Source organism: Apteryx rowi, unplaced genomic scaffold (assembly GCF_003343035.1).
Source record: "Apteryx rowi isolate R43461 unplaced genomic scaffold, aptRow1 scaffold_282, whole genome shotgun sequence".
Classification (NCBI taxonomy): domain Eukaryota; kingdom Metazoa; phylum Chordata; class Aves; order Apterygiformes; family Apterygidae; genus Apteryx; species Apteryx rowi.
In genome coordinates, this window is record NW_020449219.1 from 336,223 (window position 1) to 363,611 (window position 27,389).

Sequence of the window (27,389 nt, forward strand, 5' to 3'; positions counted from 1 at the left end):
TTGTTTTTTGACTTGAAATCCACTGTCAACAAAACAGCGTTTGCTCTATTAGTGTTGCTTAGTGCTATTTAGTGATCCAGCAGCAGTGATCCAGCAAGTCAGGCCATGATTTTAAATGTCTCAGGGCCCAATTTTGCTTGCACACAAATAAGTTTGTTCATATATATAATCTCATTGATCTGAATGTAGGTTTGGACTATTAAACTGTGTTCAGCATCTAGACTGCACTTGAATTACAATTAGTATTTTTTTTGTCCAGAACATTGGTTGCAGTTATTCTTTATTCATGTTATTAAGGCTAATGTTAATTATTTTCATTTGTTAAACCACATGTGGGATAAACACTTATTAGAAATTTTAATGAACTCAATAAAAAGAAAACAAAGCTCAAAATCTTCTTTCTGAGACTCTCAGGTCCAAGTGTAAATAAAGTCCTCTGTGCTGGATACTGAACTTGTATTTCTTTCCTTGGTGTTTTCTGTTTGTGTTTTCTTTTCCTAGAGACTGATTTTATAAATTGATGAATAAATGAGCTTATGGATAACTTTTTTACATTGATGTACTCCCTGCCCATCACCGTTGCTTAGAAGTGCATTTCACCTTTCATGTTCTCCCCTGATGTGTCTTAAATACTGGTGACGTGCAGCATTTATATTCTGGATTACAGCGAGGAGCAGATTGTGCCTTTGGGGGCAAAGCTGAGCACCAGCATGTCTAAACTGAAGGAATCCGGGAGCCATTCCAGGATACTAGGCTCCAAGAGACCTTCTTTCAGCTCCCTTGAATGGGAGGTGTTGGTGCTGTGGTGTGAGCGCATCCAGCAACATGTTACAACATCCTTCTGCTAGCAGTGCTGGCCTGGCAGGTTGGGATGGGAGGGGAGTCCTGGCTATGTTCGTGCCTCACGTTCTCCACCCACCCCAGTCCCTTATGGGTAAAAACCACTGGATGAAGTCTGATCTGACCCAAGTTCTGACAACCTACGTACTCCTACACCCCAGAGCAGGTGTGCCAGCCCAGGCTCGATGAAGCTCTTGATCTCTGACTGCAATTACTCTTTCAAAGCCTTTCTGAAAACCTGTTCTTCTCACCAAGACTACCAGTGTCTGTTCAGGTAAAGTAAACATGCTACTACACCCTGAAAAAGAAAAACGATGTTTTGTCTGTCCTCTTAACGAGGAGACAAGGCAAGGACTTGTTTTACTCATAGATGTACACATTGTCAGTATTTAATAATGAATAAATCTGATAACTAATAAAACTTAATTAGGGCTTTGTTTCAGTAACCAGAAACAACAAGCAGATGACTCATATTTACCAAATGTAAACTGCATTTACAGATTTATGGCACGCATTTTCCACTCTCTGCCCTCTTCTCTTTGCATACCAGATGTCCCTGATACTCTGTGGTCATGTCCTCCCCCAGCCCAGCCCAGCCCAGCCCAAAGCAAGCCACCTAGCCAGCACCAGGCTACAACCTTCCTCAGTTCTCCTTCATAAGAAAAGAAACCAAATGCTTTGCAGTAGTCGCCACCCAAAGGGCATACATTTTTTCACAAGTTCTCATGCTTCACTTTGAGCACAGCCAGTCCAAAATAATGCTGGATAAAATCTGTCATTTCTTCTTCTGCCAGTTGGCAAAATCCAGCATAATCATGTTACCTTAAAATCAGCATGAGCAAAATCACATCTTAAGTGTCTGCTGAATGCCAGATTTTCAGATTTCTGCTTAGGCAGAAACTGTGACCCCACTAATATTTCGGAGTGTTTCGCTGAGGCCAGGATTTCCTCTGAATACTGTCAAGTGGTATTTACCGGGCACACAGTTGATGCAACAGAGGCACACCCTGAGTTTTCAGGACTCCGTTTCTTGCCCAACAAGCACTTATGTAACACTGAGGATGTGTGGACAAATCAGGACTTACATAAACGGATATGCTTTTATATGTGACTCAGGTTTTGGATGCACCTAAAACACATTTGCAGTTTCAGCCTTACTGGATTATTTGTGGGAAAGTCACATTTTTTGCCTTTATTTTTCTTCAGCAATTTTACCAAATGGGAAGTCCACATAAAATGGGAAGTCCACATATTTTTCCTCTTGAATATTTCCAAAGGTAAATTTCTCCACTGACACTATTTCATGGCACCAGCTAAAACACGATTGCATCTTGAACCAGCAGCTGAAGGTATAAACCTGCAGGAGTTGCTTGTACTCTGGATTCTTTCATATAAATCCAGAAATTTTCTGTGATCCCACAACAAATGTGGAAGTATATCCTCCTCTGCATGTTCACTCTGGAGACATAGCTATTTGTCTATGCACTGCTCAAACATTGGCTCTGCTTTGCAAAATTAGAAGTTATCACTACAATTAATGCACACACACACTCTCTCTCTGACTATAATGTGTCAGCAGGTGCATTTTGTTCTGCAGTCTTGATGACCTCAGTCTAGTTGTCTTTACCAGGATAAAGTAACACTGTTGACATTCATGGACTCACACTGATAGAAAGCAAGCATAAAAGGGCAATCAGAAGCCTCTAATTTTTTTCTGTTTTTCCTATTATTATTGGGAAACACACTAAGAAAGAGCTTTTGGCAAAGCATATACTTTAATTCAGTGACAAGTCAGTGCATTTAGGTTAATTCAGGAAATCTAATCCAGCCACCATCAAACCTACGAGGCAGCGGACAGAAATTTCCCTGAGCATGCAGTAGCATCACCCAGTAGCTTTGCTGAACTGATGCAGGCATGTGTCTCCTGGGTAAGATCATTTGGTGTTCAGTAGGACCCTGAAGGAGCCATATCTTTGGACACAATGTGCACAATCTTTCTTGTTTCAGTGGTAGAGAATAGCAGTAAAAATAAATTAATGAGTACAGGTATCAGTCGGGAAGTGGAATATTTGGGTTCTAAAAGCTCCTATTTTAGTAGAATTCATTTAGATTATACTTGGTCAGATTAAGAGTGTCCTGTCTTTCAGGCTATTCCTTCAACTGAAGCTGAATTTGCAGAACATGCTTGTTAATCCAGGAAGATTAAGGGGATCCTGGCAATATTTTGAGCATGGCCTGAGAGACAGGAAACTACTTTAATGCTGGACCCTTACTGGATTAAAAATGGAAGTAGTCCAAAAATCAAGCACTAGAAACTCTTTATCTCACTTTCCAGCTGGGTGTGGGAACTGCAGCACAAATGTTAAGTGTGCTTTCTCCTTAAAAAATGAGACAGATGTACCACTTTTGGAGGTTTACACGTTCTATGGCTTAGCACACTACCTTTTATGAATCCAGATAAGAGCCCAATTTTACTCTTCCCTCCTCTGAATCCCTTTCTGGGGATGAGCACCTCTTAGCACTGACTATCACACTGCTTAACATTTTGTTTAATGCTGCTGAGCCCCCCCAAGGGCATGCTCTGTCTGGAATGCCTGAGTGAGGATGCTGGAGGTCCCTGGTGTCTGGCCAAGTTTCACAGAAAGATAAAGAACAGCAAATCTACGCAGACAGTTTAGCATGGTAATGCCTCACACCCACATGGAAAACTTTCAAGAGTGTGTTTAGCTCAAAGTCATCTGCTAAGCATGCCAGTCCTGTAATTCGTGCTTCTTAGCTTCATGAACATGCATTAGTGGTCTGTGGCTCTGGATGAGGTAGCTGAGGGCAGATCACACTAGGTCAAAGCTTCCCAGATAGCAGGTAACAGCTGTTATTCAGTAAAAGCTGTTCATTCACTAATAGGTGAAGACTGAATCTTTTAAATTCTCACCCTTGACTGAGACTCAGAACAAGTCAAACAGACGAGTTTTTAAACACCCATGGTGGTAACACCTTGAATTCATCCATCTGACCTTGTATTTCAGCCTCTCTGATGTAGCACATGCAGCAGATAGTTTAAGGTACTCTCTCTGGTCCATCAGGTCTGAGCTGAGACCTGTTAAATGGTTTTGTGAACATTTAAATCTTTGACAAGGGGTTAAACTCATCTATCTGGTCTTCAGCTGAAAGAAAACAGAAATTCCCAGTTCCACAAAAGATGATGATACAGGTCACACACACAAAGATTTATTTGTAAATAACTGAGTCCATAACTGATAGTATACATCAACTGTAACAGTAAATGTTAAATTTGGGCAAAAGGAAACAAAACCAACAAAACAACAACAACAACAACAAATAGGGGAGGCAGAGGGAAAGAGAAAGAGGGAAAAAACAAAAGGGAAAGCTCTCCCAAGTGGTCAGCCAGGATGAGAGGTCTGGAGAATCATATAGAGAAGATGTTCCAGATGATTCTCCAGACCTCTCATCCCGGCTGACCACTTGGGAGAGTTTTCCCTTTTGTTTTTTCCCTCTCTCAGGCCTGTCTCATCAATTCATCATCATCCTTTCTGGGCATCATCTCCAGTGCAACATTCCCTGCAAATACCTATTTCAATGTAGTTGCATAGTTTCACAAGGACCTGCTCAATCTTGCCATTGGTTACTCTCACTCATTATACCAGCAGTGCTGACTGGCACATGTCTGATCAAGAGCCGATTTTGCAGCCCTAATTGGCTGTTGAGCCTTGTGTGTGTGTGTTACTGGAAAATGACTGTTATCTACTATGCTCTATTTCTTCCCTAATAAATGACTTTAAAATAAAAACTATGAAGCGGGGAATGAAAAGTGGAGAGAGGAAGGAAGGACAACTCAGGTGGCAATGACCCATGACTTCCTACAAAACCCAAAAGAACAGACATAACAGCAATTTCTGAGTCCCCCAGTGCAAAGCAATGGGGACAGACGGACTCTGAAATACCAGGGTAGGGAGTACTGCCCCAGTTGCAGGTAGAAGCATGCAGGGGGGTGGTTACAAAATGAAAGACAGGCTGCAGAGCTACAGGAGAAGGGCCACCACGCTACAAATGGCATCACATAGGTTAGGGCACCAGCAACACCATCTCACCACGGATTTTGCTGCTCCCCAGCCCCCAGCTGCTTGCTGCTGATGTCCCACCACATGTGTGGGTGCTGTATGCACATGCAAGCTAACAGGGAAAGCAGGAAAAGCAGGGAAAGCAGGCAATGAACAGCCTCAATTTCCTAACTGTATAAATATAACACACCTAAGGACACTTAATTTTTTATTTAAGTTAAATTTAACTCCAGATACTCACAATTGCTCCCCCATGGCCAAAATATCAGGCAATGAAGGGACCTTGCTATCTCTCAACTCCTCTGTTGTAACCTCAGGAACTCATTTGCCAGAGGACATCTAGTGCTATTTGTAATGTGATAGGACATCCTAATAGGCTTGTAGCAGCTAATTTAGAAAGGCCTGGGTCTCCCAGAGAGCCCATATCATATGACTAGTCCTTCCTGGATGTCTCAAATATCCCAGAGCATGCTGCATGGCACTAGGGAAGTCTTGCTAGACAATATCATGAACACCTTCCATAGCTGTGTTTTTCAGGACTGGACTCTTTAACGCAGGTCCTAGGCTGAGAACAAGACAGGAAGAAAGATAATAAGGGGGACACTAAAGTCCTGGAAGAGGGTGAATTTTAAAACCTGCTTAAGAAGACTTTTTGGCTAACTTTGACAGAGCCCCACTGAGACAGCTGGGTTTGCACATTCCCAACTCAGGGACCCAATTCTCTCTTGCTGAGCAGCCAAGTTACAGTCATAAATATGGGACTAGATGCATAAAATTTAAGTTCTTTGCTGTTCTTGCTTCACATCCTTTAATAGATCATTCTCTAAAGCTCTTTCTAGGCAGAAGGGAGAATGAAATGAAATTAAAAGAATACACAGCTATATAGTTCAGGAGCAGATATATGTTAACTCTTCTTGCAAATCTCTTCTAAGCCTTTTTCACAGCTGCTTACTGGATGTTTCAAAATACCATTTAAGACAAAATGCTCTGTTGCAGCTTGAAACCTTGAATGGCCTGTTTAGATGTAAAAATGTACAATTCACTGTTTTGAGTGTACTGTATTTTTTCCAACCCATGCACCCATGCAACAGAACTCAGGAACATAACACACCTGCAGCAAACAGCACAGGTTGGTGGTTTACAATTCAGTAAGTTACTACTCAGATCGTAGGAGCAATGTGCAGGCCAAAGAATAAGCCTAAGAGGAAACAGTGAACAATTTTGAATGAGAAATTAGAGTTGCATTCTATTTGCAAGCAAATGCTGAGCTCAGAGAAGAAATTCTCTGCATCATTTACCTGCAGCTTGTTCTTTCCGATTTTAGAAAGAGCTGCACAGGGCTTTTCCCTGGGTCCTTCTTCACCCAGGAAAGGAAATGGGATGGGTGAGAGCTTCAAATTGCTCCTGTTGTTTCCTCACAACACTGATATTTGCTGTTTTAGAAGAGGAGGGATGAGACTCTGGAGATTTTTATCACGAACTTCCTGCTACCATTACATTGTCCTCATAAATAATCCTAGAACTGAACATTTTTGAAGACCCTCTATTTTTATAGATGTTTAATGTTGTGCATCTTAAATTCCAGGCCTTGCCATGCAGTTTCTGCAATGAGCACTAGATGGCAATGCTATATCTAAAGCTGACAGTCCAAAGCGCTCCAAAATTCATGTTCAGGCAGGCTCATTCTACACTTGGGTTAGGGTGGATACACTTGGACATACTGAGATTTTAACTGAGGCCCCTTTTTTTCATTAAATCTGGAGCATAAAATAAGCATTGCATCACTGCCTCACACAGCTTGGTAGTGTTGCAATAATTACTTAATTTGCTCATATATGTTCATATATGGGCTCTACAAAAACCAGATATTATAGAGAATGTTTGTTTAAAAAAAATGCATTTCAGCTTCTGAAGAAATCATAAAATATGTGAGCTGAGAGAAATCACATGCTCTCAGGCCTCAGACTAACATATAAGAGATTTCACTATGTGGCTTGTGCCCCAGGTGTCCCCGCTGCCTCCTCTGCCTGTATCAGAAACTTGGAGAGACAGGCTGGCCACCACCCATGAAGGACGCAGAGTATGAGGCACCCTCATGTTCAGCAACACCAACTGCCATCCCTTACCATACTTAGAGCAACTCATCCCACTTTCCAAGACTTCCCCTGTTTTATACTCCATTCTCTACCAGGTTATTCACCTTCCCTGCATCTCTCCGCTTCCCGTGGCTGTGAGGACATCTGACCACGACCTGCTGGAGCATTTAAAGTCAATTTTACTCCCACTGCTAAGAAGCCTTGAAATGGCTCTAGATGCATTTATGCAATTTTGCAATTAAAATATTTGCTTAAATATGGTTACAGCATCCCTCTCAGATTTTCCATTGCAAATCTGGCCTTTAACTGAGATTCTGCCTTTATTGCAGGATATGTTTCGGTTTTAGAGAAAGAAGGTTATGTTTCTATTTTCTGTATCCAGAAAGTACATATATACTACATATATAAAAATGGCTGGACAGACACAGACAGATGAATGTCTAGGTAACATATCTGCACCAATTATAACAGCACTCAATTAATTGTGCACCAATGTTAGCTGTCCTGAATGACAGGAACTAAAAAAAAATCATGTAAAGTGAAAACTTGACTTATTTGTAGCTTACTTTCAAAAATCTGTCTACAGGGCTTCTGGTAGAGTTTTCCAGTTTAGCAGGATTTGAGCCATTTCTGATCCCAACTGCACAAGCCCTGCTGAGAACCCAGCAGCTCAGCTCAGCTCAGAGCCGGCTGAAAGCCTGTAGGCTCAGAGTCCGGGCAGAGCAAGCTCAGGTCTGAGCATAAGACCCTGCAGACATGCTGGTTTTAAAAGTTAGGCTACAGGTAAGCCAGGTCTGGCTGATGTTATGATTATACCACCATTCACCTGTGGCCATTTATTATGGAAATAGAGTATTTATTATCCATCTGAGTGTTTACTGGTCAATTTATCGTCTCTAACCATAACATGTGCATATTTCCCAGAGTTTTGGATATAGAACAACATCCTCTCTTTTACTTAGAACATCAAATTTCTTTAAAACCATGTTATATGTTTTTCCTTACATGATCATATTTTTAAAGCTAAAAAAATATATAACACTACTTGAAAAGACTATTAAAATGATCTATCAAGAATAGGTTTCCCTCACAAGGAAAATGTTTTGATAATCATTTCAAATAACATTTCAATATTGATATAACTGAGGGAAGAGTTGGCAACTTTTGAGTCCCCCTTGAAATTTAATCACTTTAATATCAAATCAAAGCAGAAAAAAATAAGGTTTTGTTGAGTTTGACCAGGTCTATTTCCAGGACTGATTATTTGTGATGTGTGGGAGGGGTGATACGTATATACGCACGTATGTGTTTGCGTATCATTATTGACCTAAAGCTCAAGCACAAAGAGAAATGTTGGAGTTTTGTGCCTAACTAGGCACGGGCTATGATCCCTCATTCCAGTGAGATGACGTGCTAATACCTAGGTGAGAGCACTTCTCATAACACTCAGGAGATCCTTTACAATGATTAATGATTGGTTTATTTTTCAAGCTCAATGTAGCTGTCATCACACAGCTTGAACTAAAAGGACAGAGACTCAGAACTGGATTCTAAGTTCAGTTCTCAGAAAAAGAAGGGCCAAGATGTTACCTTAAAAGTTATCTGTGTTGCTAAACAGACAAGGTGCTGAATGTTGGGCTTGTTCAAGCTCGCCTCTTTGCTTTTATTTGCAATGTACATGCGTGGATGTCCTGAAGATATGGCTTCTGTTAATGAGGCCTACGTCTGGTAGGAGAAGGATATTGGCCATAAGGATAAACTATCAGCTGTATGTGTTATGGAACTTTCTGATAACAATTATTGGATTAGGATTTCATCCTAAATTTTACAGTCATTTTGTATAAAATTTCTCTTTTGAGTGTTTATACGCAATTATCAAATTGGTCTTTTCATATATTTTAAATAAGAAATCTGTACCTTTCACTAGTGGCTGAAATTGTTTTTGGTGCACCTACTTTTTGCTGAAGAACAGCAAGTTTTAAAAAGCTTTATCCATACAAACTAAACTTGGCACAGAGATGACTCTGTGGAGAGCTGGTGAAGGCTTTTGTGTTGTTGTATTTTAAACACTGATTTAGAAATTTGTATCCATTATTCAAATCAGATCTGAAAACGAACTTTGCAGAAAGCTGTTAGGCATGACCGAAGCTAGGCACACGGTAGCAGGGCTTTCCTGCTGAAGAGTAAGCATTCAAAACGAGCGGCTAACGGGCAGGGAGAGCATTTGCAGGCCTGAGGAGTTAGCGGAGGTGTGTTAAAATATGTAACGTCTCCATTACTAGCTTTGCCAGAGATGATTCATATGCAGCTGCCATCACATGAATTCATGTCCAGCTGCTGCCTTACCATGGATCACATGCAGCTGCTGATACATAAAATACTGTTCCTTGCGATGTCCGTCTTCAAAAGACTGCTTCCTCCACCCCTCAACAGTGGCCATGGACAGGTTATCCAGATAGGCATTAACAACTAACAAACACACAGGCCACAAACACGTATAAATCCCTATTGTGAAAGAGGCAGTTGCTGCACATGCAACAACAACAAAAAGTAAAGTTACTCCACCTGATCAGGCTGGTACTCTCCATTACTTCACTGCAAACACACTCCTGACATTGCATACCAAATCACACCCTCCTTGGCCCATTTCTTCTGCCTTGATAACCACCCATTATCTTGATAACAACTATTTTCCAGCACCATGCACTTCTAGCTCCTGAAATCCCCAGTTACTAGTGGTGGAAAAGCAGGGTAACTGGTAGTGAGGCAACAGGAATGCATTTAAGGAGATAAAAGATCTCATGGCATTTCAGCTGGGCATAGCCCTACGCTCTTGACTAACATTCCCCTTCTAACTCAGCCCAGTGAAAGTGAGGGGAACAGGCAGCACAAACACATAGTAGAAATACTGCAAGTTCATCTCTTTTTCCCATATGACTCCACCTATGTAGATGAGATTGATATTGTTTCTAAGTACCTTTGCTTGAAGAATTCCCGTGCTTCGGCATGAAAACCTGCATATCCCACTCTCACTGCTTTTCCATGCAGGGTATTAGTGATCTACTCAGTACGTGCCAACAGTTTGCTCAGTGTAGACCACAGGACAACGTGTCAGTGCAGAGAGCTTAAAAGCCTGACGCTGGGCAGCCTCAACGCGCTGACAGCCTGACTTTGGTGGGGCCAGGCCCACCTTCTGCAAAAGGCACGAGTGTTTGCAGGTGCCACTGACTTCTGAGCTTTGCAGGATTAGGAGAAGGATATGAAAAGAGTCAGAAATGTCTTGGCAGGATTGACGCATGTTAATAACTGTAATATCCAAGGATAAAAAAACCTCTTTACTCATTTTCCAGTCCACAGCCTCAGTGAAATCAGCTCTGGGTGGTCACAGACAGGCCTCAGACCTGCGTTTTCCTCAGGCAGCATTCTTGTCTTCCAGAACGTAAACCTTCATCCACAATGCATTTAAGACCCAAATCTTTAAAGAGATCTGAGCACTGAAGTACTGTTTACATGCATGACTCCTGTTAATTTCAGTGGGTATTTAATAAGAACTAGTCAGCTACCCCTGGATCTTGGGCCTAAGCTCAAGTTGCTCTGGTTGTAAAGAGCATTTAAAGTGTGACCCCAACATGACTGATACGAGGTCTGCCTCTATCCATCAAACCTAAAAGAGCAACTGACAAGTACAACCCAAAGCTAGAGTATAATGGATGCCATTTAAATAGTATAGGTTTGGATTGCAAACCATGTGTGAGCTATTGCAAATGATTAACTAATCTGCCTCCATACATGTGGCCCACCCCAGCTCCCATTAATCCAGTGGAAGTCTTTCCATTACCTCCGTCAGTGTGCATTCAGGCTTTTTACCTTAATGAAAGATTTCGTTCAAATAAGAGCTCTTATGTTTTGTTGCATTTATTTCTTTGGAGATCAAATGTTGGGTACTATTAGGTTTGAACCTGGCATTTACTGAAGTTTCAAATAATGACCTTTTTTGCTCTTTCTTATATGTATTTTTTTCTACTGAAAATCAGTGTTTTTTAGTCAGAGGTTAATAAATGTACCAGCTTTCAGCATCTGGAGAAATATCAGTCCAAAATAAATTGTATGCTTCACATATTGTTTAGCTCTGGTGTGGTCATTTGATTCCTGAGGAATGAACACATTGTGTGCATGTAGGACAAACTCTTCACCCTAAGAATGCAATCTAGCGAACACCAGCTGTTTAGGATTTTAGCCAATAGGACAGGAGGAAAAAAAATAAAAAGAAGCTAGGAAGCTGTATTTACAGCTGCATTAGCACTTAATACCATGAATTTCTTTCAGACTCAGAACAAAACTGACCTTTAAGAGTAGCAGACTTGGACCATAAATGCAAAACAGGGGCCTAACTATGAAGGCTCTGATATAAAGCAGGTTTTATTCTTACAGTGCTTGTCAAGCCCTGACTTGGAACCACAATGCTCCATGGTTGCCATGCTTTTCCAAGCAGATGATAAATCTGCCTGCTTTATGCGGTTTGATATGAGAGCACAGCTCGTGCTATTGTTTCAAGTAATGAAAACATGCCTAAGACCACAGATAAAGAAGGCCCACCTTGCACTGCTTTGTGCTCAGTGATACTAAGGATATTGAAGTGCTGCTGGCCCATGCACACACAATCACTTATTGATTGGATCTGCAGATCCTGTTAGAGCAAATGACATTATATGCCCTCCTCCCTAATTACTTAATGAAATCCCCTTTGGTTGCAACAATTTCCAAATTGAAATGAGTGGTTCAGGCATAAATGTAATGACTGGAACTGAAGCAATCCCTTTAAAAGCAGAGGCATAAGGCCAAAGGTTGTTTCCTATAATTAAGTTACATAATTTAAAATCAAGCTGGATCAGGTGGGATCCTGTGGTTAAATAGCTGTGCTGTGTGGTTTGCATTACTATGTCAGGAAAGACACTGCTAAGTTTTTTTTAAAAAAAAAAAAAACTTCTAGAGGTCTGGTAGATGGAAAGGGAGAAAGAGATGGTTGGTACTGTTCCTCAAGCAGCCCAGAGAGGTAAATAATCTTGGCATACCCACCAAAGAGGCAGGTGTCTTGGTTACAGCCTTGCAAGTGTCCTGCAGTGTGACTCCCTTCTGCATTTTACCTTGCTGATGCAGACAGGGGCTGGTGCTTAAGTATCTGAACAGTGTCAAGAGCAAAGGACCCCTGACCTTGCCTGGGGCCTGTAAGTGCTGTGGCAATGCAATAACAGAAGAGGCTGGTTAGTAAAATCATAGGGTATGTTATCTTTCACAGAAAGATTTTGGACATTACACTGTCTTTTATAGTTAGCAGGCAGAAAGAAGCACTTGTGAGTCATGATTCCTCTAACAAACTTAAGACCTATCTGGTGATGAGATACACCACAAATGACAAGAGCTTTTTTCTAACCCTTTGACCAAGGAATCGAAACAAGTAGCTCAGACAAATGCCATCCCTCATGATCTTAGGTGTGTTCAGGGCTGCCCAGCACCAGAGAAAAGTTTGTTTTGGATTAATATTTTAAGCTGCTCAGCCTTTCAAGGGATGTAGCTTTGGAGAACTGTGTCTTGAGTACGCTGCATCTGGTGCTAGATGCCCACGTCTAAACTCCCATCTGACTTACCTGACGCTTCCTGGCCAATATCAGCTGAGTTTCATCTGCCTGTATCCGAGCACACCAATCACTTCAGCTTGTGGAGCTCTGAGTTCTGAGGATTTCCACAATGGATATTATTCCAATTGCCAGGCAGGAGCCAGTAGCATTTTCAGACTGTACACAACCCCAGTTAAACGCAGGCAGAGAAGGGACAATCCCACCGTCCTTTTCAGCCACAGGTCATAATGCTAACTCCCAACCCCTCCTCATCCTGAAAAGATTTTAATCCCTTTCTCTGGACCAGCTTAAGCCTGGTCCCGCACAGTATCTCAGGGCAGGGCTGTTTAAGTGCTGACCCTTGTTGAGGTTGCGTGGCTTTGCATGGGGAAGCAAGAACAGAAGGGAAAAGAAATCTCCGAAGCCTCAACGCTGCAGCGCACAGGACTCCTACGCACCAGCGGCGAAACCGGTACCCGGGTCTCCCTGTTGTGCAGCCTGCGCTGCAAATCCAGCCCGTAGGCTCTCTCTAGCTTCCTTTCCATGAAGCAGCCCAAAGCTGCGGGCTGAGGTTTGCTCAACGTCTCTCTTCCGCAGCAGCGCTGACAGAAGCAGATCCCACACGAATAAATCAATGACTGCTACATTCATGTGACAGCTCCTTCTGCAATCATTTTAAACTTACTCATCCCGAAAGTGTGTTAATGTTTATTTGAAAGCCCTTTGCCCTCGCAGAGGTATTGTTTTTCTCAGTAGACTGTGTTATAAACAGCTGCATCAATATTTACCTGAACAGAAAAGTATTTACTCTGCATCAGTTCTCTGCTTCTCTTGTGTAGTCTCTGGCTGATGGGCTGCAAAACAACATATCTTCATTTCTTCAGTTTTCAAACTGGATGGAAGAGGGATCTTCCTGCTATTTTGCAAACATACAACCACATTTATGTCAATGACTGAGCTGCAATCAGGTTTCTTTTCTTGTTATTGTGTGAAGGTAGGCATGCTACTTGCATGGGCTTTACTGCAGAGAGCTAGAAGGTGTCCGAGAAGGTAATTCTTCCCAAGACTAGTTACAAAGTACCAGCAACTGTTTGCTTACAAAAGCATGGTACAATGACTGCGTTGGTCTACACACTACACTTATTTGCTGTAACTCATTTTCCAGCAGTTCAAAACCTCTTTTTATCTTTGCAAAAAGGCTAGTACACAATTTGGGATTGGTGGTGATAAGCGAAGTAGAAAATATTGGAGGTTAAATATCCCCTGAGACTTGGCTTTTCGTTCCAGCTGTGGCTGTGTGTGTAGTTGTCTGCGGAACAAAGTGTGAGATCTGGGATGACACTTTCGTTCTGAATTGCAACCAATTTTCTGATCAGCTAAATGAAAATATAAATTCAGGCCTCACTGAACTGTCTCAGCATATTAATCTCTTTCATATTAATCGTATCACATGTTTCTTTGAGTAAGTGCATCAGAGTGAGTTACAAACAAACAAACACAGAAAAACACAGAACCGCATGGCAAAGTGCGCTAGAGAGAACAAAGGTCAAGATTTGTTGCAGCAAGGAAAATGAAATTGCAGAACTAATACAAACCCCTATATCAAGGAAGACAAAATAATCTGCAGAGATACTAGGCAATGGGATATTCCCAAGCAGCTGTAGCTTTTTAAAGCAGATCTTTAAAATGTATGTTTTTTCAATTTCTGTCCTTAAAATCTTCTCAATATTCAATTAATCAAGCACCATAAATAGTTGCTGAAGAGGTCCTGGACTGAACTGTAAAACTGACTCATTTCACAGTTTCTAAGTGTGGAGGCACACTGTAAAAACAGGGTTTAAGTACTCTCCGATCAACAGTACGGAGAATATGAGCCGTGTGCCCGTTAATGTAACACAGAAGTGTATTCTAGCACCACCTAGCGAACGCTGAAGGCAATTGCAAGTCAGCAAACAGGCCGATACTGTCACTTTTCATCAAACTGGCAATTAATAGTGTCATTGTAATTGGTGGATTAACTAGTGCGGCTGCAGGACAGCCAGGATTGCAAAGACATGCACGTCTTCGTTTGGCTCAGGGCTGTGTTCATTCCCGTATGGACGTGATTCTTTGTATAAGATTAACCCACCAGGGAAGAAACTGTTTAGTATTTGTTGTGGAAGTAATAAACCAGTTGTTTGGGAATCTGAGTGTTTTGGTGTATGGAGATGACTGAGAACAATAAAATTGCCACAGTTATGACTGAGGCTTGTCAAATAAAGTCAACAGTGGGGTGTATTTTAATTTCTCTTTTACTGCATAATGATGGAATCCAAAGGGAGGTTAGTAAGTTAATTCTGGTTTTGATTCAGATTTTTGTCTTGATATTACTGAGCTAATTTTTCTCTGGTTAAATTAAATATAAATAAATATATATATTTTTTATATATATGTATTATATATATGTGTGTGTGTGTGTGTGTGTCTTAAGAATAATTTCTAGTTATTTTGCGTTTGTGAAATCCTGACTGTAGGGCCACAGTAACCTAAAATAAATAACATGGAAAATAAGTGTTTTTGTCAGTGACTTGGAATGAATTTTTAAAGAGAGGACATAGAGCGCCCACGGTCAGGTGCTGAGAAAGATTTCGAAAGCAGAAGACCCCAGACACAGAAAAAAGGAGTGAACATACATATCTCTCAGAAAGCCAGTTCCCACAAGCCTTATTCAGATCTCACTCATCCAAGCTGTGTAACTGAAATCAGTAGGAGTTTTCATGAGGAACCTGGCTTAAGAAACTGCAAATGTGAATACATTGGACCAAGCTGCAATCTGATCTGTCTTCAAGGAAATGCTTGCTGAATCTTTTCTTGCAGCTGGGGACGGGAATTGTTAGATGATGCAGGAGTTGATGACATCTGCACAAGACTCAGGGTATTTCAACATGAACTGTCTTGACATGGAATTCTAGATCTTTCATGAATAATGCATTTCCTGCTCTTTTTCAGTTGCTAAATTTCAAGTGCAAGGTGTGATATATCTTAAGTACTACTTTCTTTAATGAAGTATAGGTGTGCGGCATGCAGAAAACATTGCAGAAATGCTCCCATCTTAAACTGAAAGAGGTCTTAGTCAAGCATTACTTGCAGATCAGAGCTGTCCTGGTTATCGCAACAACCCTCCAGCCCAAAGCTGTCTTTGTGCAGCTTACTGCTTTGTCCTGGTAAAGGGACTTAAAATTATGGCCTAGATCCAAAGGGTTCACCATGGTTGCTTTGCAAAATTCTGGTGATGAAAAGCAGCTGTGAACTGACTTAATCAACCAGTTAAATGGTGTTTATGGCTGTCTCAGCTTTCTGGGATAGCACAAAGTAGTTGGAGTGAACCACAGGACAGGCCCAAGGTTCCCAGTCTATGACGACGGCGCTTGGAAGGAGTCTGCGCCATCTTCCTTTCTTCATGTAGTGACAAGCACAGCAAAATCTGGTACAAATGGGGCAGGAGGGATGCAGCATCTGCTATGGCATGACACTGTCTGCCACAATCCGCCCTGCCCTCACCAGCCAGTAAAAGCTCAGTCAACACCAATTACTTCAGAGGTTTCCCTCAGAGTGAGATTTATTCTTGGCATCCAAACCTGAGTGCTCTTGATGCAGGAAGACTTGTAAAATTTCCGAGATTTCTGCTGGCTGACTTTACAGTTGGCTGGAGGATGCAGGGGAAGTTTCTGTTCAGCTTATATGGTTTTCGCCATTGTGTCGTTAGCTCCTTTCAAAATAACAGCTTGCCTTCTTGACAGGAACGAATAAACTGGCAAGGCAATTCTTTCTTTCTTTGTTAAACTCTAGCTGGTCTCCAGGAACACCAGAAAATGAATCGTCTCTAACTCCCTTTAGGGCTCCTTGGCCTGCGTGTGCTGCACCACAACAGCAATGATGACAGGAGACAACTAGCATGCACCAGAGTGCCAGGTGGTCACCAAATGGCAGCAAGCATTATCCACTACTTCTGCAGCATTAAATAATCCACCAGGCATGTTATTATTGGCTTTAACCATTTCCTGGTATACTGTTCCAGACATTAATTGGTGCAGGACGCAGCACGTTACAGATCCATACATAGGTAAATATCATAAATCTTTCTGATTCTTAGAAATCTTAGAAAGGAAAGAAAACTTGTGGGCTCCTTTTGTCCTGTATACGTGAAGGAAGATTCCGGATTTGTTGCTATAATAATGAAGGTGATCTTTGTTTTCCATGGCAAATACCTTTGATCTCAGGAAAAAAAAAAAATCTTAGGAATGTTTTTAGTGCTCCACTGCTTTGGATAGCTCAGACTAATTCTTTCGATTATTGACCTTTCTGAGTTACAAAATAATTTTTCATAAAGGAAAATTAACTGAATATATTTGTGACTGGCAATCTGCCAAATAGTTTGTCTGTTAATACCACCTATTTATATTTTTCCTATCAATCCTTTATGTTATCTCAAGTTTCCCAAAACAAAATCTTTGAGCTTGGATATGTGTATTATCAGGCATGAAACACAGAATATTTAGCAATATGAATGCTGTCCTGAGAAAACTAGAACAAAATGTTACGCAAATGTCTTTTGAGTGTGAACATACACATTGAAGTAAGTAGTCTGGTTCTGATATTTATTCATGAGCTCAAAAGCCTTCAAACATCTTGAAAGTACTTTATGTTTGTTTTTTAACTAACACTATTGAGTGGGCAAGCTTGATAAAGTCAATAATGTGCAGCATCTGTTGAAGATTATAATAGGTAATATATCTGAGAGTACTGTAGTGAATGGGATTTGTAATTAAAACAACCAAATTAAGCTAGCCCTTCTGGGACTACTAGTCTGAGTTTGGCTGAAGAAAGAAATAAAGAAGAGAGCATACAGAAAAGGAAGAGAAGAACCCTAGAAAGAGAAGAGCTTTTGAAAGAGGAGATGGTTGAATTTTCAGCAAAAAATGAGAGGCATGAAAGCTCTCTAAGGGCCCAATCCAACCTTCACTATGGGCAGTGAAAGACATTAATTTTGGTGAGCTTTTACTTATGGGAGAAACAGACCTTCAAGGCTCAAAGAACCATCAACCTGCAATTCAATATTCAAAGTGTTTTTATATAAACTATGGCATGTTGCATTGCTTCGTCTGTCTGTGGGGTCCGATTCCTATCTGCCTGTCATTCTGAGGAAAGGCTTAAAAAGTACTGTGATTTTTTTTTTTTCCCAAATGCAATATCAATTGCTGAAACTATTCTAGGCAGATACTATAGATAACATATACTATAGTGTATGTAATACTATTTGTACCAAGGTCTTATTAGGCGAAAGGAGAAATGATGCCCTGGACATTGTGTCCTAAGACATGAATTTGAAAGCAAGTATAAACGCTATGTGTTTTAGGGACTTTGAAATGGAGACATGGAGACATTTCCAGCAGATACTGGAAAAAGAACCACTGCAAGAGCGAAGAAACAACATCTATCCAAAAGAGCTGCAAACCTAAGGTTAAGTAAGTGTATTTTTGCTTTCTCTTCCCCCATGCTACAAGCTGCTCAGCTAGAAAACAGTGTTTCTTATTGTCTCTCTCATTTTCCATGGACAACAGCATTGGCCATGTTTTTATTTGCTTTTCCTAAAACCTTCTGGAAATTTTGGAACTTTGTAAAATGTCAGATATTTTGAAATCCCTTGGTCTCAACTGTCTTGAACACAGAGCCCAGCAAACATTCTGGTTCATTTATAAGGCTGGTATTCAAACCAAAAATAATGAAGCTGATACAGTTCTAAGAATACTTGAAATGCTGTTTGCTTTGTAAAGCTGTATATGGAATCCAATAATGACTCCTGGGATACAGGACAGTCTATCACTGTAAAGTAATTATTTGTTGACTGCTGAGCCAGCTGTGTTGAATTTACATTTCGGAGTGTTCAGAATGCCAAGGCATCTTTAAATCTCAGTCTTTAGTTTAGATTAGACATGTTAAATGATAGCATTTTTTTATTTTTTATGCTGTGCTAAAGTTTACTAATTCTAAAAAGAAAAAAAAAAATCTTGTTGAGATAGTGCAGAAGAAGGTAAGTTAAAAAGGGGATTCATTAGAAGGAAGTATTTTTGCAGAACAACCCATTTGTCTTTTAAAATGCTCTCAGAGATGCTAACTGTTCTACCCACAGAGATACTGATGTCTTTGGACCCTGAGGCCGTATTCTGTTCATGTTAAAACAGAGACAAGACTTACATTAATGTTAAAGGAGGCTAAATGGAGTAGCAAATACTGTATGAAAAGGAAAGCTCCTCTGTAGGTATGTGCTTTTATATTTGCACATATCTGTATGGAACCCCTTGGTAAGTGTCTGTGCATAATTTCGTTTGGGCTCACATCACATGAAGTCACATCTCCCCAGACTGCTTTGGAGTACAGGAGAAGGGCTTAGCAAGCCAGCTGCAGCACAAAGAATAAAGAAATATAGGTCTCCTGAGACCTAGTCCATTGCTTTTGACAAAAGTCATGGTGCATCAACCTGCTTTTATGGCCTGCCTCACAGAATTACAGCCGGTGACTTAATTCCACAGGCAACAATTACACTGCAGCGTTGCAAACCACTCTGCTGTTAGAGGGGCCTTCCTGTGCAGGCAACTTTCTTAGATGGTTCCCTCTGGGCTTCTGTGGCTCCATGCAGGAGTGGTGCCCTCAGCACTGCTGTCGGGAGGCTGCGTGTGGCAGATGCATTGCAACCAACGCTGTAAATATGTGGGATTAGCATTCTGCTTTAACTCAACAGGGCTTGCCACAAGAAGAAAGACGTTATAGCTCCCAGCCAAAAAAAATTCCCAGCGGGCATTTGAAAGACAAAGGAGAAAACTCAGAACTTCGAAGATCTGACATCTGATGTCCTGAGGAAGTTGCATGTCTTGTTTTGCCACTGCTTGGTGCTAAGGAAGCAAAGCAATAAACAGATGAACCCTGCCTTGGACCTGCAGAATGGGGGAGAAAAAGAGAAGGGGGAGAACATCACCAAAAGACTGAACAGGATTTAAAGAGAGAGGATCAGATCTGAGAAAAGGTTTTCATCTCAAAGTGTTAAAATCTGTAAATGCTCAGCTTTCTAATCCCTGACTTTTGTAGCCCAATCCAGACACTTCTTCAGTGCAGTGGGACTGCTGGAGACCTCAGGTTCAGCTCCAAACTTGCCTGAGCGCTGAGTAGCTAACTACCTAGTATCAACACAACTGACTAAAACTAGCCAGGATGGAAATCCTAGAGTGAGGTAATTTTATCCTCCTCACACCTCATAAAGCCTTGTAGGAGTCTATCTATTTGGGAAATAAAGACCCAAGTTTAACGATGCAGAACCTTGTTGTGAAGGTCAGTATTTGTGACATTTAATTTCTAATTATTGTCCCAAAGAACTGAGCAAGGCCTGCCCTTTCTTTTTAAAACCCCTCTGGAAAAACAGAATGTAAGAATAGCAATAATGACACTGCTAAGACAATAAACACAGGAAAAAAGAGGGCACTGGAGGTGTCAGGCAGGTGATTTCCCTCGGAGGACAAGCCAGCAAAGGGGATAGCGTGCCGCAGCTCCCTAAGATGCAGCCGCTGTTCTGCCTCGCCTGCAGAGCCGCTTGGTGAACGCCTCGCGGCTGAAACGAAAGAAAAATCTCAACCAAACAAAAGGTTTTCTTTGCAGCTTTCCACAGAATGCATTTTTTTTCAGTGAAATAAAAGCAAAAGCATTTGCATTTCACTCCTCTTTTTTTAAAGTCAGGCATTGGTGACTTTATATGCTCAGTAGAAAAAACACTTTTCATTGAATTTGCTTTACAATGGAAAAATGTTGACCTGTTCATACACATGGTCTTTAAACAGGATCATTTCTGAAAGAGTTTGTCTCTGAATTCTCATCTATTCTGGAAATCTCTTTGACTGAGTATTTGGTCTGGAATATTTGCAAAAAACTGATCAGTTATAATTCCTAAGGCTGGGGTATTTTCCCGGATTGTTTATGAAAGCATATGGGATTACTCTTCAGATAAAGAAATAAAGTTCCTTATTTTCAGCACATATCTATAAATGGGAAAACAGAATAAATTTTTAAGTTGTTGCAACACACTTTATTTTGTCAGGCAAATAGTATTTTAGATAGTCAATTAAATAGCACTATGTTATACTACATTTTGTTCTTCTTACACACTATATAATGCATATTCACTGTAATTACAGTTTCATCATGCTAGGAACTTATACACATACCTACACTTTTTAAAACAGCGTTTTCTTAATAAAACACACATATCTACAATAACAACAATTGCAGAGAACACATCGTTAAGTCAAGGTTTCAGCAAACTTTACAAACTACACAAAACAAAAATAGCCAAAAAAAATAGCAGAGAACATATCTTTACATTTGGTGAAGTTGTGTCTAGAAGTCATTTTGCTTTTGTATTTTTTAAGGAATAAAATTATATACATTATTCAGTAATCCTCAAAATAGGAAGTATTAAATAGCACAAACAATATTACAGTCCTAAGTTTTGGTGTTACCTACAATAGAGGGGCTATTTTAAACAAATAAAAATCGCTGTCTGTCTATTCTGTACATTTAGGACCAAACCCTTAGCTGGTATAAACCACAGTAACTAAATGGACAGCAAGGAAGTTACATGAGTTTATACCAGCTGAGAACCTGGCTCCTGACTACTCTATACACAGGGGAAGTCTGCGAAAGCATGGAAGCTTGGACTGGTTACACATTGACAGAAGCTTATTTTATATATATATATATATATATATATATATATATATATAAATATATATATATATATATGCTGAAGTTTTCATGCAGCAGGAAAAATGTTAGTTTAAGTGTAATCCCTTAAACAGTCATACCATAATAATGGTATATGAAGCAGCTTTAAAAAAATTATTTTATAATCATATGAAACTCTGAGCTATGCTGATTGTTTTAACAGAATCCCCTATTTCCAATATTCTATTAGAAAACAGTGTAACTATAATTTCTGAGGCCTAATGGGGGCCTATTAAAATATCACTGTACCTAACCACTTAAAGAGTAAACTGTACCCTTAAGTACTTATTAATCACCGTATTTCATCTGGAAAGAATTATGATTCTCACAATAGACATTAATATCACACTAACTCTGCAGTGAATCTGCTGGGGAAATGAGGAAGAGCATGGTAGCATACAGAGCATATACACTAATGTCATTCTAGGAGGTAGTTTCATTTTGTGGCACTCAAATTTTTGGTTTGTAACAAGCACTTCAGAAGTCACTCATCCTCAAAAAAAAAAAAAAAGAAAAAGAAAAAGGAAAGTAGTTCGCTGCACTGAAAGTCAGCTGGGAAAAAAAACCTCACTTTCATTTACCCATCTCATTTTCTTCCCCCCGCCCCGAATCCGCTTTGCCAGCTTTTGGAGTCAGATCCAAGCTCACTGAAGTCAAAGTTTCGCTATGGTTTCTGTGAGGAAGGACCTTAGATACCAGTGGCTGCGTACTGTATAAATATGCATTTAGGCCTTGATTAAGAAGAGCACTTAACTACATGGTAACAGGTAAGCATGGAAGCATTGCCATCCCCTTTGAAGCAAGTAGTAAGCACATGCAGTCAAGTCCAAGAGCTCCCACTAGAGTCAAAGGGACTTAGAGACAATGTTTAAGTGGTTTGATCAGGACCCTTTTCCCAGCTATTCTGCATCAGATGGTGATAAAGTGACATATCCAACTCTGGTATCAGTTAAACACCAGAGTTAACTCCATTGCACTAGATCTTAATTTACACTGGCATAAATCCAGAGATGTTCTCCTAATTGCTGTAGAGTTACTCCCAGTGTAGTCTAATAGAAGCAGAATCAAAATAATGCCCAAAGAGTTTCAACAAAATTTCATAAAAATTTTTAAAACTATACTTCTAAATACAGTATCATCTGTTACTGGAACTAACAACTTTTTAAAAATAATTTTTCTTCTCTGGGTTCAGAAGTTATTTTCCCTCATTCACTTAGAAATTTACATTTTCTTCAGCTGAGCATAATTAGCTTATATTGTTGTAAAACAACATAAAATATCAGGGAATAAAACATCATATTTCTAAGGTCACATATATTTAATCCCTGTTATGTATCTCCTGTGAACAGACTCACTGGATTCCAGAACCCTCTCACATAGTGAAATGACCAAGATTTGTTGCTACTTTCTGGCATTAGTGCTGATCAAAAAAGGTGATAGCTTTTCCCAGGATGGTTTGATAGATGCACACTTACCCAGTTTTTGACTAAACATACTTCATTAGAGTCAACAGCTGCTTCGTACACAAAAACATTTTTTTTTAAATATACCTTTCAAAAATGTTTTATTTTTGAGGTTTTGACCAAAACCATTTTTTCAGTTTTATTTTCCCCTCTTTCTTGTTTTTTCCCCTGTTCTTCTTCTTAGCAGAAAGTTGACAAAAAGGGTTAAATTATGAAAAGAACACCAAAAAGAAAAAGGGTAAAAAGACTGAAAAATGAAAATCCTTTAATTAAAAAAAAATTAACAAACATATTTTGAATGTTTAAAGCAACCATGTGAAAACCATTGAAAAAAAATCATGTTTTTTCAAAATTTTTCAAGTTCAGATTTCAGATTCAGCATCAGATGCTCATGACTTATTTCCACATTGCAGACCAGCTCCAATTTCATCATGGAATATGTTAAAGATAACCTGTGAGTTTAGTTTTTGAGTAAGCTGTACTGTACACCCACATTCTGCATTTGAAAAACTTGAAGTGTAACTCTTTGAAAAATAACTAAAATACCTAAGTCACTTAGGTGCTTTTCAAAATTGTACCTACAATGAACATTCTCATGTTAGCTTTGTGCCACTTATAAAGCTATGTAGTGTTATAAGACATCCTATATTAATAGAAATCAATATGAGCAGACATATTTTAAGTTACATTCCAGAACTTATTAATTCATTACAACTCATACTATGCACAATAATCAGTGTTTCCTCTGATAAAGCATAAAAGCAATTATTCATTTCTGTTCTCCTACATGTTCCTTCATTTGACCTCTGAATGAAACATTTCTACTATACTTTACTTGCTTCCTATCTGCATGCATTCACATGGATTTGAACAATGAGTGAAAGTTGTAAACCCAATATTGAACCGTAAACAAGTAGAAACTCATGTTCTTAAATGCAGTGCAAGGAAATCTTAGTACCATCCTACTCTGAGTATGCATCTTAACCCAGATTCTTTCATCACCAGTCTGTTTGGTACAGTTCCAGAGTCACAAAATACTGCATTGATTTTTTAAAGATTTCTATTCAACTGTAATTAAATATTGAGATGTCAAATGTGAATCTGGTTTAAGATAAATACTCAGTTTTGCTTCTAGGACAGGGCTCAGCCTAGTGCCAGTAAGCATCTAGGAAATAAAATGCTCCAATATTTTTCTTAAGTTACACTGCACTTTATTGAGAGGAGAATCTTTTCTGAGGCTTCTTGGATTTTCATTTAAATTTTTATCAAGTTTGCTCGAATTTGTTCTCAACAGACAAATATAAGCCCCCTACAGTGAGGGCAAAGATATCTATTTCTATAAAATAAAATTAAGGTCCAGGTAACTGATTCCTTCTATTTCTACTTTTCCTGCTATTAATAAGGGCCTTTAATTTGCTGTAGTCCCCTCTCATCTTCTGGGATTCTTCCCTTTGTTGACCTTGCTGTCTACTGTCTTTGCAGTACTGATTAATCATCTGCATTTCTGAATGGCTGAAAGCTCCCACAAAGTCCTTCGGGTGGAACTGCAGTGCTCGTACCGAACTGGCCCAGGTCCAAGGGGACCACTTGTCAGTCATGAAGGCCACCATCTCTGAATCCAACACTTTGAAATTGATCTTGGCTAAGGTTTGCTTGAAGCTGTTCTCTGTTGCAATGCAGTGGTAAAGTCCTCGATCAGTGTCTTGGACAGAGCGAATCAGGAGTCCTTGCTCAGTAGCTATGATTCTTTCATTAAGCTTGACCTAAAGGGCAAAAAGGCATAAGAAAATTTTTAGAGAATGTTATGGAACAATGCAGTATTGGATTTCCTGCTAAGTCTCTTTTCAAATGCCTCCTTCTTAAAGGGTTTCTATTCCTTCTTAAAGGTATTCTATTTTGCTTTAGCATGTGTCTCCCAGTAATCACTGTTATTGCTAATGTTAGGAGGTAGCTTACTTAAATTGAGGTAAGCGTCCGGAAGGAAAATTTTTTCAGTATTTTTGTTCATTATGTTACAGTAGATTTGATTGGGATGAAGACAAAGATGCAAACCTGGAGACTAGATGAAAAAAGAGTTTTCATCATGTTCAAATAATGGAGCTGAGAAAATTAACTTTTATTTGCTAGGGTTACAACCCTGAGGACTTCCCTTCCAAAATCAGAAGTTGCAGCTGTGACTTGGTGGAAGAAAGGTGCAGAATAAGGCCAATGGTTGATCTGTCTAAACAAACAAGCTCATATACAAACTAATGAAGTACAGGCTAGATAAATGGGCGGTGAGGTGGACCGAAAACTAGCTCAACTGCTGTGCTCAAAGCAGCAGCACAAAGTCCAGCCAGTCAGTAGTAGTGTCCCCCAAGGGTGGATAAGGTGGCCAATGCAGATAACATCTTCATTAATGACCTACACGATGAGATCAAGTGTACCCACAGCAAGGCTGCAGATGATACAAAACTGGGAGGAGTTATTGATACACTGGATGGCTGTGCTGCTGTTCAGAGGGACCTCAGTGAGCTGGAGAAATGGACTGACAGGAACCTCATGAAGTTCAAAAAAAAGCAAATGTAAAGTCCTGCACCTGGGGAGGAACAACACCATGCACCAGTACAGGCTAGGTCCAGACAGCTGGAGAGCAGCTTTGCAGAGAAGGACCTGGGGGTCCTGGTGGACAACAAGTTGCCTAGCCAGCAACGTGCCCTTGTGGCCAAAAAGGCCAATGGTATCCTGGGGTGCATCAGGAAGAGTGTTGCCAGCAGGTTGAGGGAGGTGATCCTCCCCCTCTACTCAGCCCTGGTGAGGCCACATCTGGAGTACTGCGTCCAGTTCTGGGCTCCCCAGAATAAGAGAGACATGGGCCTACTGGAGGAAGTCCAGCAAAGGGCCACAAAGATGATGAAGGGACTGGAGCATCTCTTATATGAGGAGAGGTTTAGAGAGCTGGGACTGTTCAGCCGGGAAAAGAGAAGGCTCAGGGAGGATCTTATCAGTGTTTATAAATATTTGATGGGAGGGTGTAAAGAAGATGGAGCCATACTCTTCTCAGAGGTCACCAGTGACAGGACAAGAGGCAATGGGCACAAACCGAAACACAGGGAATTCTCTCTGACCATAAGAAAACACTTCTTCACTGGGAGGGTGGTTGAACACTGGAGCAGGTTATCCAGAGAGGTTGTGAAGTCTCCATCCTCGGAGATATTCAAAACCCAGTCAGGTTTTGACATGGTCCTGGGTAACCTGCTTGAGGAGGGGTTTTGGAGTACATGATCTCCAGAGGTCCCTTCCAACTCCCACCATTCTGTGATTCTGTAAATGTTTTGAGTGTGAACTGGTTCATGGGGCTAATTTCCAAAGGACTCTATCTATATTGTCAAGTCTACAGCTTGGTATAAAAGTGCTCATAGAAATAGTATTATTTGGGATTGGTTCATTAAAATCCTACAGCAATTCTCTACTATCCTATTTCTTTTCTTGCTTCAAACTATGGACAATCCCAGAAGATGGTCACATCATCCAAAGGAAGCAAGATACCATAGCTTATTAAGTTATCATCTGATTATAAATCATGGTGCACATGTCCCTTTGCATATCATCTGTGAAGTAAAAAGTGCTAATTTAATCCATTATGTGAGAATATCAGTGCTGGTATTTCTGTGAAAGATTTTTCTTTTTTGCCACCAGACTTTGCTTATATGCAATTCTCTTCAGAATTAATTTAAAAGCTATTCTGTTCTTGTGAAAATTTTGAGTCAGATTTGGGGGTAAGATTTTTAGAATTCACAGAGATTCAGCTTAGCTTGAAACATAATGAACCCTTTGATTGTCTTATTTTGTCTGTTGCTACTTAAAACTTCATTGATTCTAATGTAATTACTGAACATACAAAAAGTAAAAAGGGAAGCGTTCAGCTGAAGCAAGGAGTTAAAGAATTGCACCTACAGTGCCAGGACAGGGCTTGAGTCTTACCAGAGTACAGGAGAGAAACAGCAAAGAAAGACTCAGTGGAAGGCTTGTAAGTCCTCTCTGATATTGGAAAATGGCCTGATATGAGAGTACTGCTTTTTAGCATTTATAATCTATCAACAGACACCATATTACTTAATTTTTCTTTACAAAGAAAGTTCCTTTTTATTCATGCAGTAACTGTCTTGGATTCGAAACGGATTTTTTCCCCTTTCATATTACTTAAGGAAGGCACATTCCCCATAAACAATCACACTGTATATTACAGTGCTGAAACTTGAGAGCCTAAGAGAGTGCAGTAATGGAAAATGTGATAGCACCATAGTGGGGAAATGCTTTTGTCAATGTGTTCTCAGCTTGAACTACTTTCTTACTAAGAAAACCTTTCACATTTCTCCCACTTTTGCCTTTTATCTCTTCAATTGCACTGAGGGGCTACTGGATCCAGACTTCTTCCTGAACTTTATACAACTTATTGCTTTTATGCCTACTTCCTCAGTTCAATAAGACGTCTTAAGTGCTGCAAAC

At 40.1% G+C, this 27,389-nt stretch overlaps 1 protein-coding gene and 1 long non-coding RNA gene across 2 annotated transcripts in view; both read right to left on the reverse strand.

The window, feature by feature from the left end:
• Positions 1-12,788, reverse strand: part of LOC112967583 — a 25,602-nt gene extending 12,814 nt beyond the window's left edge. Inside the window, exon 1 of the long non-coding RNA XR_003254021.1 lies at positions 12,661-12,788. This is a non-coding gene — a long non-coding RNA (uncharacterized LOC112967583). The remainder of the gene's footprint in view (positions 1-12,660) is intronic.
• A 10,428-nt stretch (positions 12,789-23,216) lies between these two features.
• Positions 23,217-27,389, reverse strand: part of SEMA3C (semaphorin 3C) — a 125,957-nt gene continuing 121,784 nt past the window's right edge. Inside the window, exon 18 of the mRNA XM_026068896.1 lies at positions 23,217-24,664. Within this exon, the coding sequence (XP_025924681.1) occupies positions 24,251-24,664 (414 nt within the window). The 3' untranslated portion in view covers positions 23,217-24,250. The remainder of the gene's footprint in view (positions 24,665-27,389) is intronic.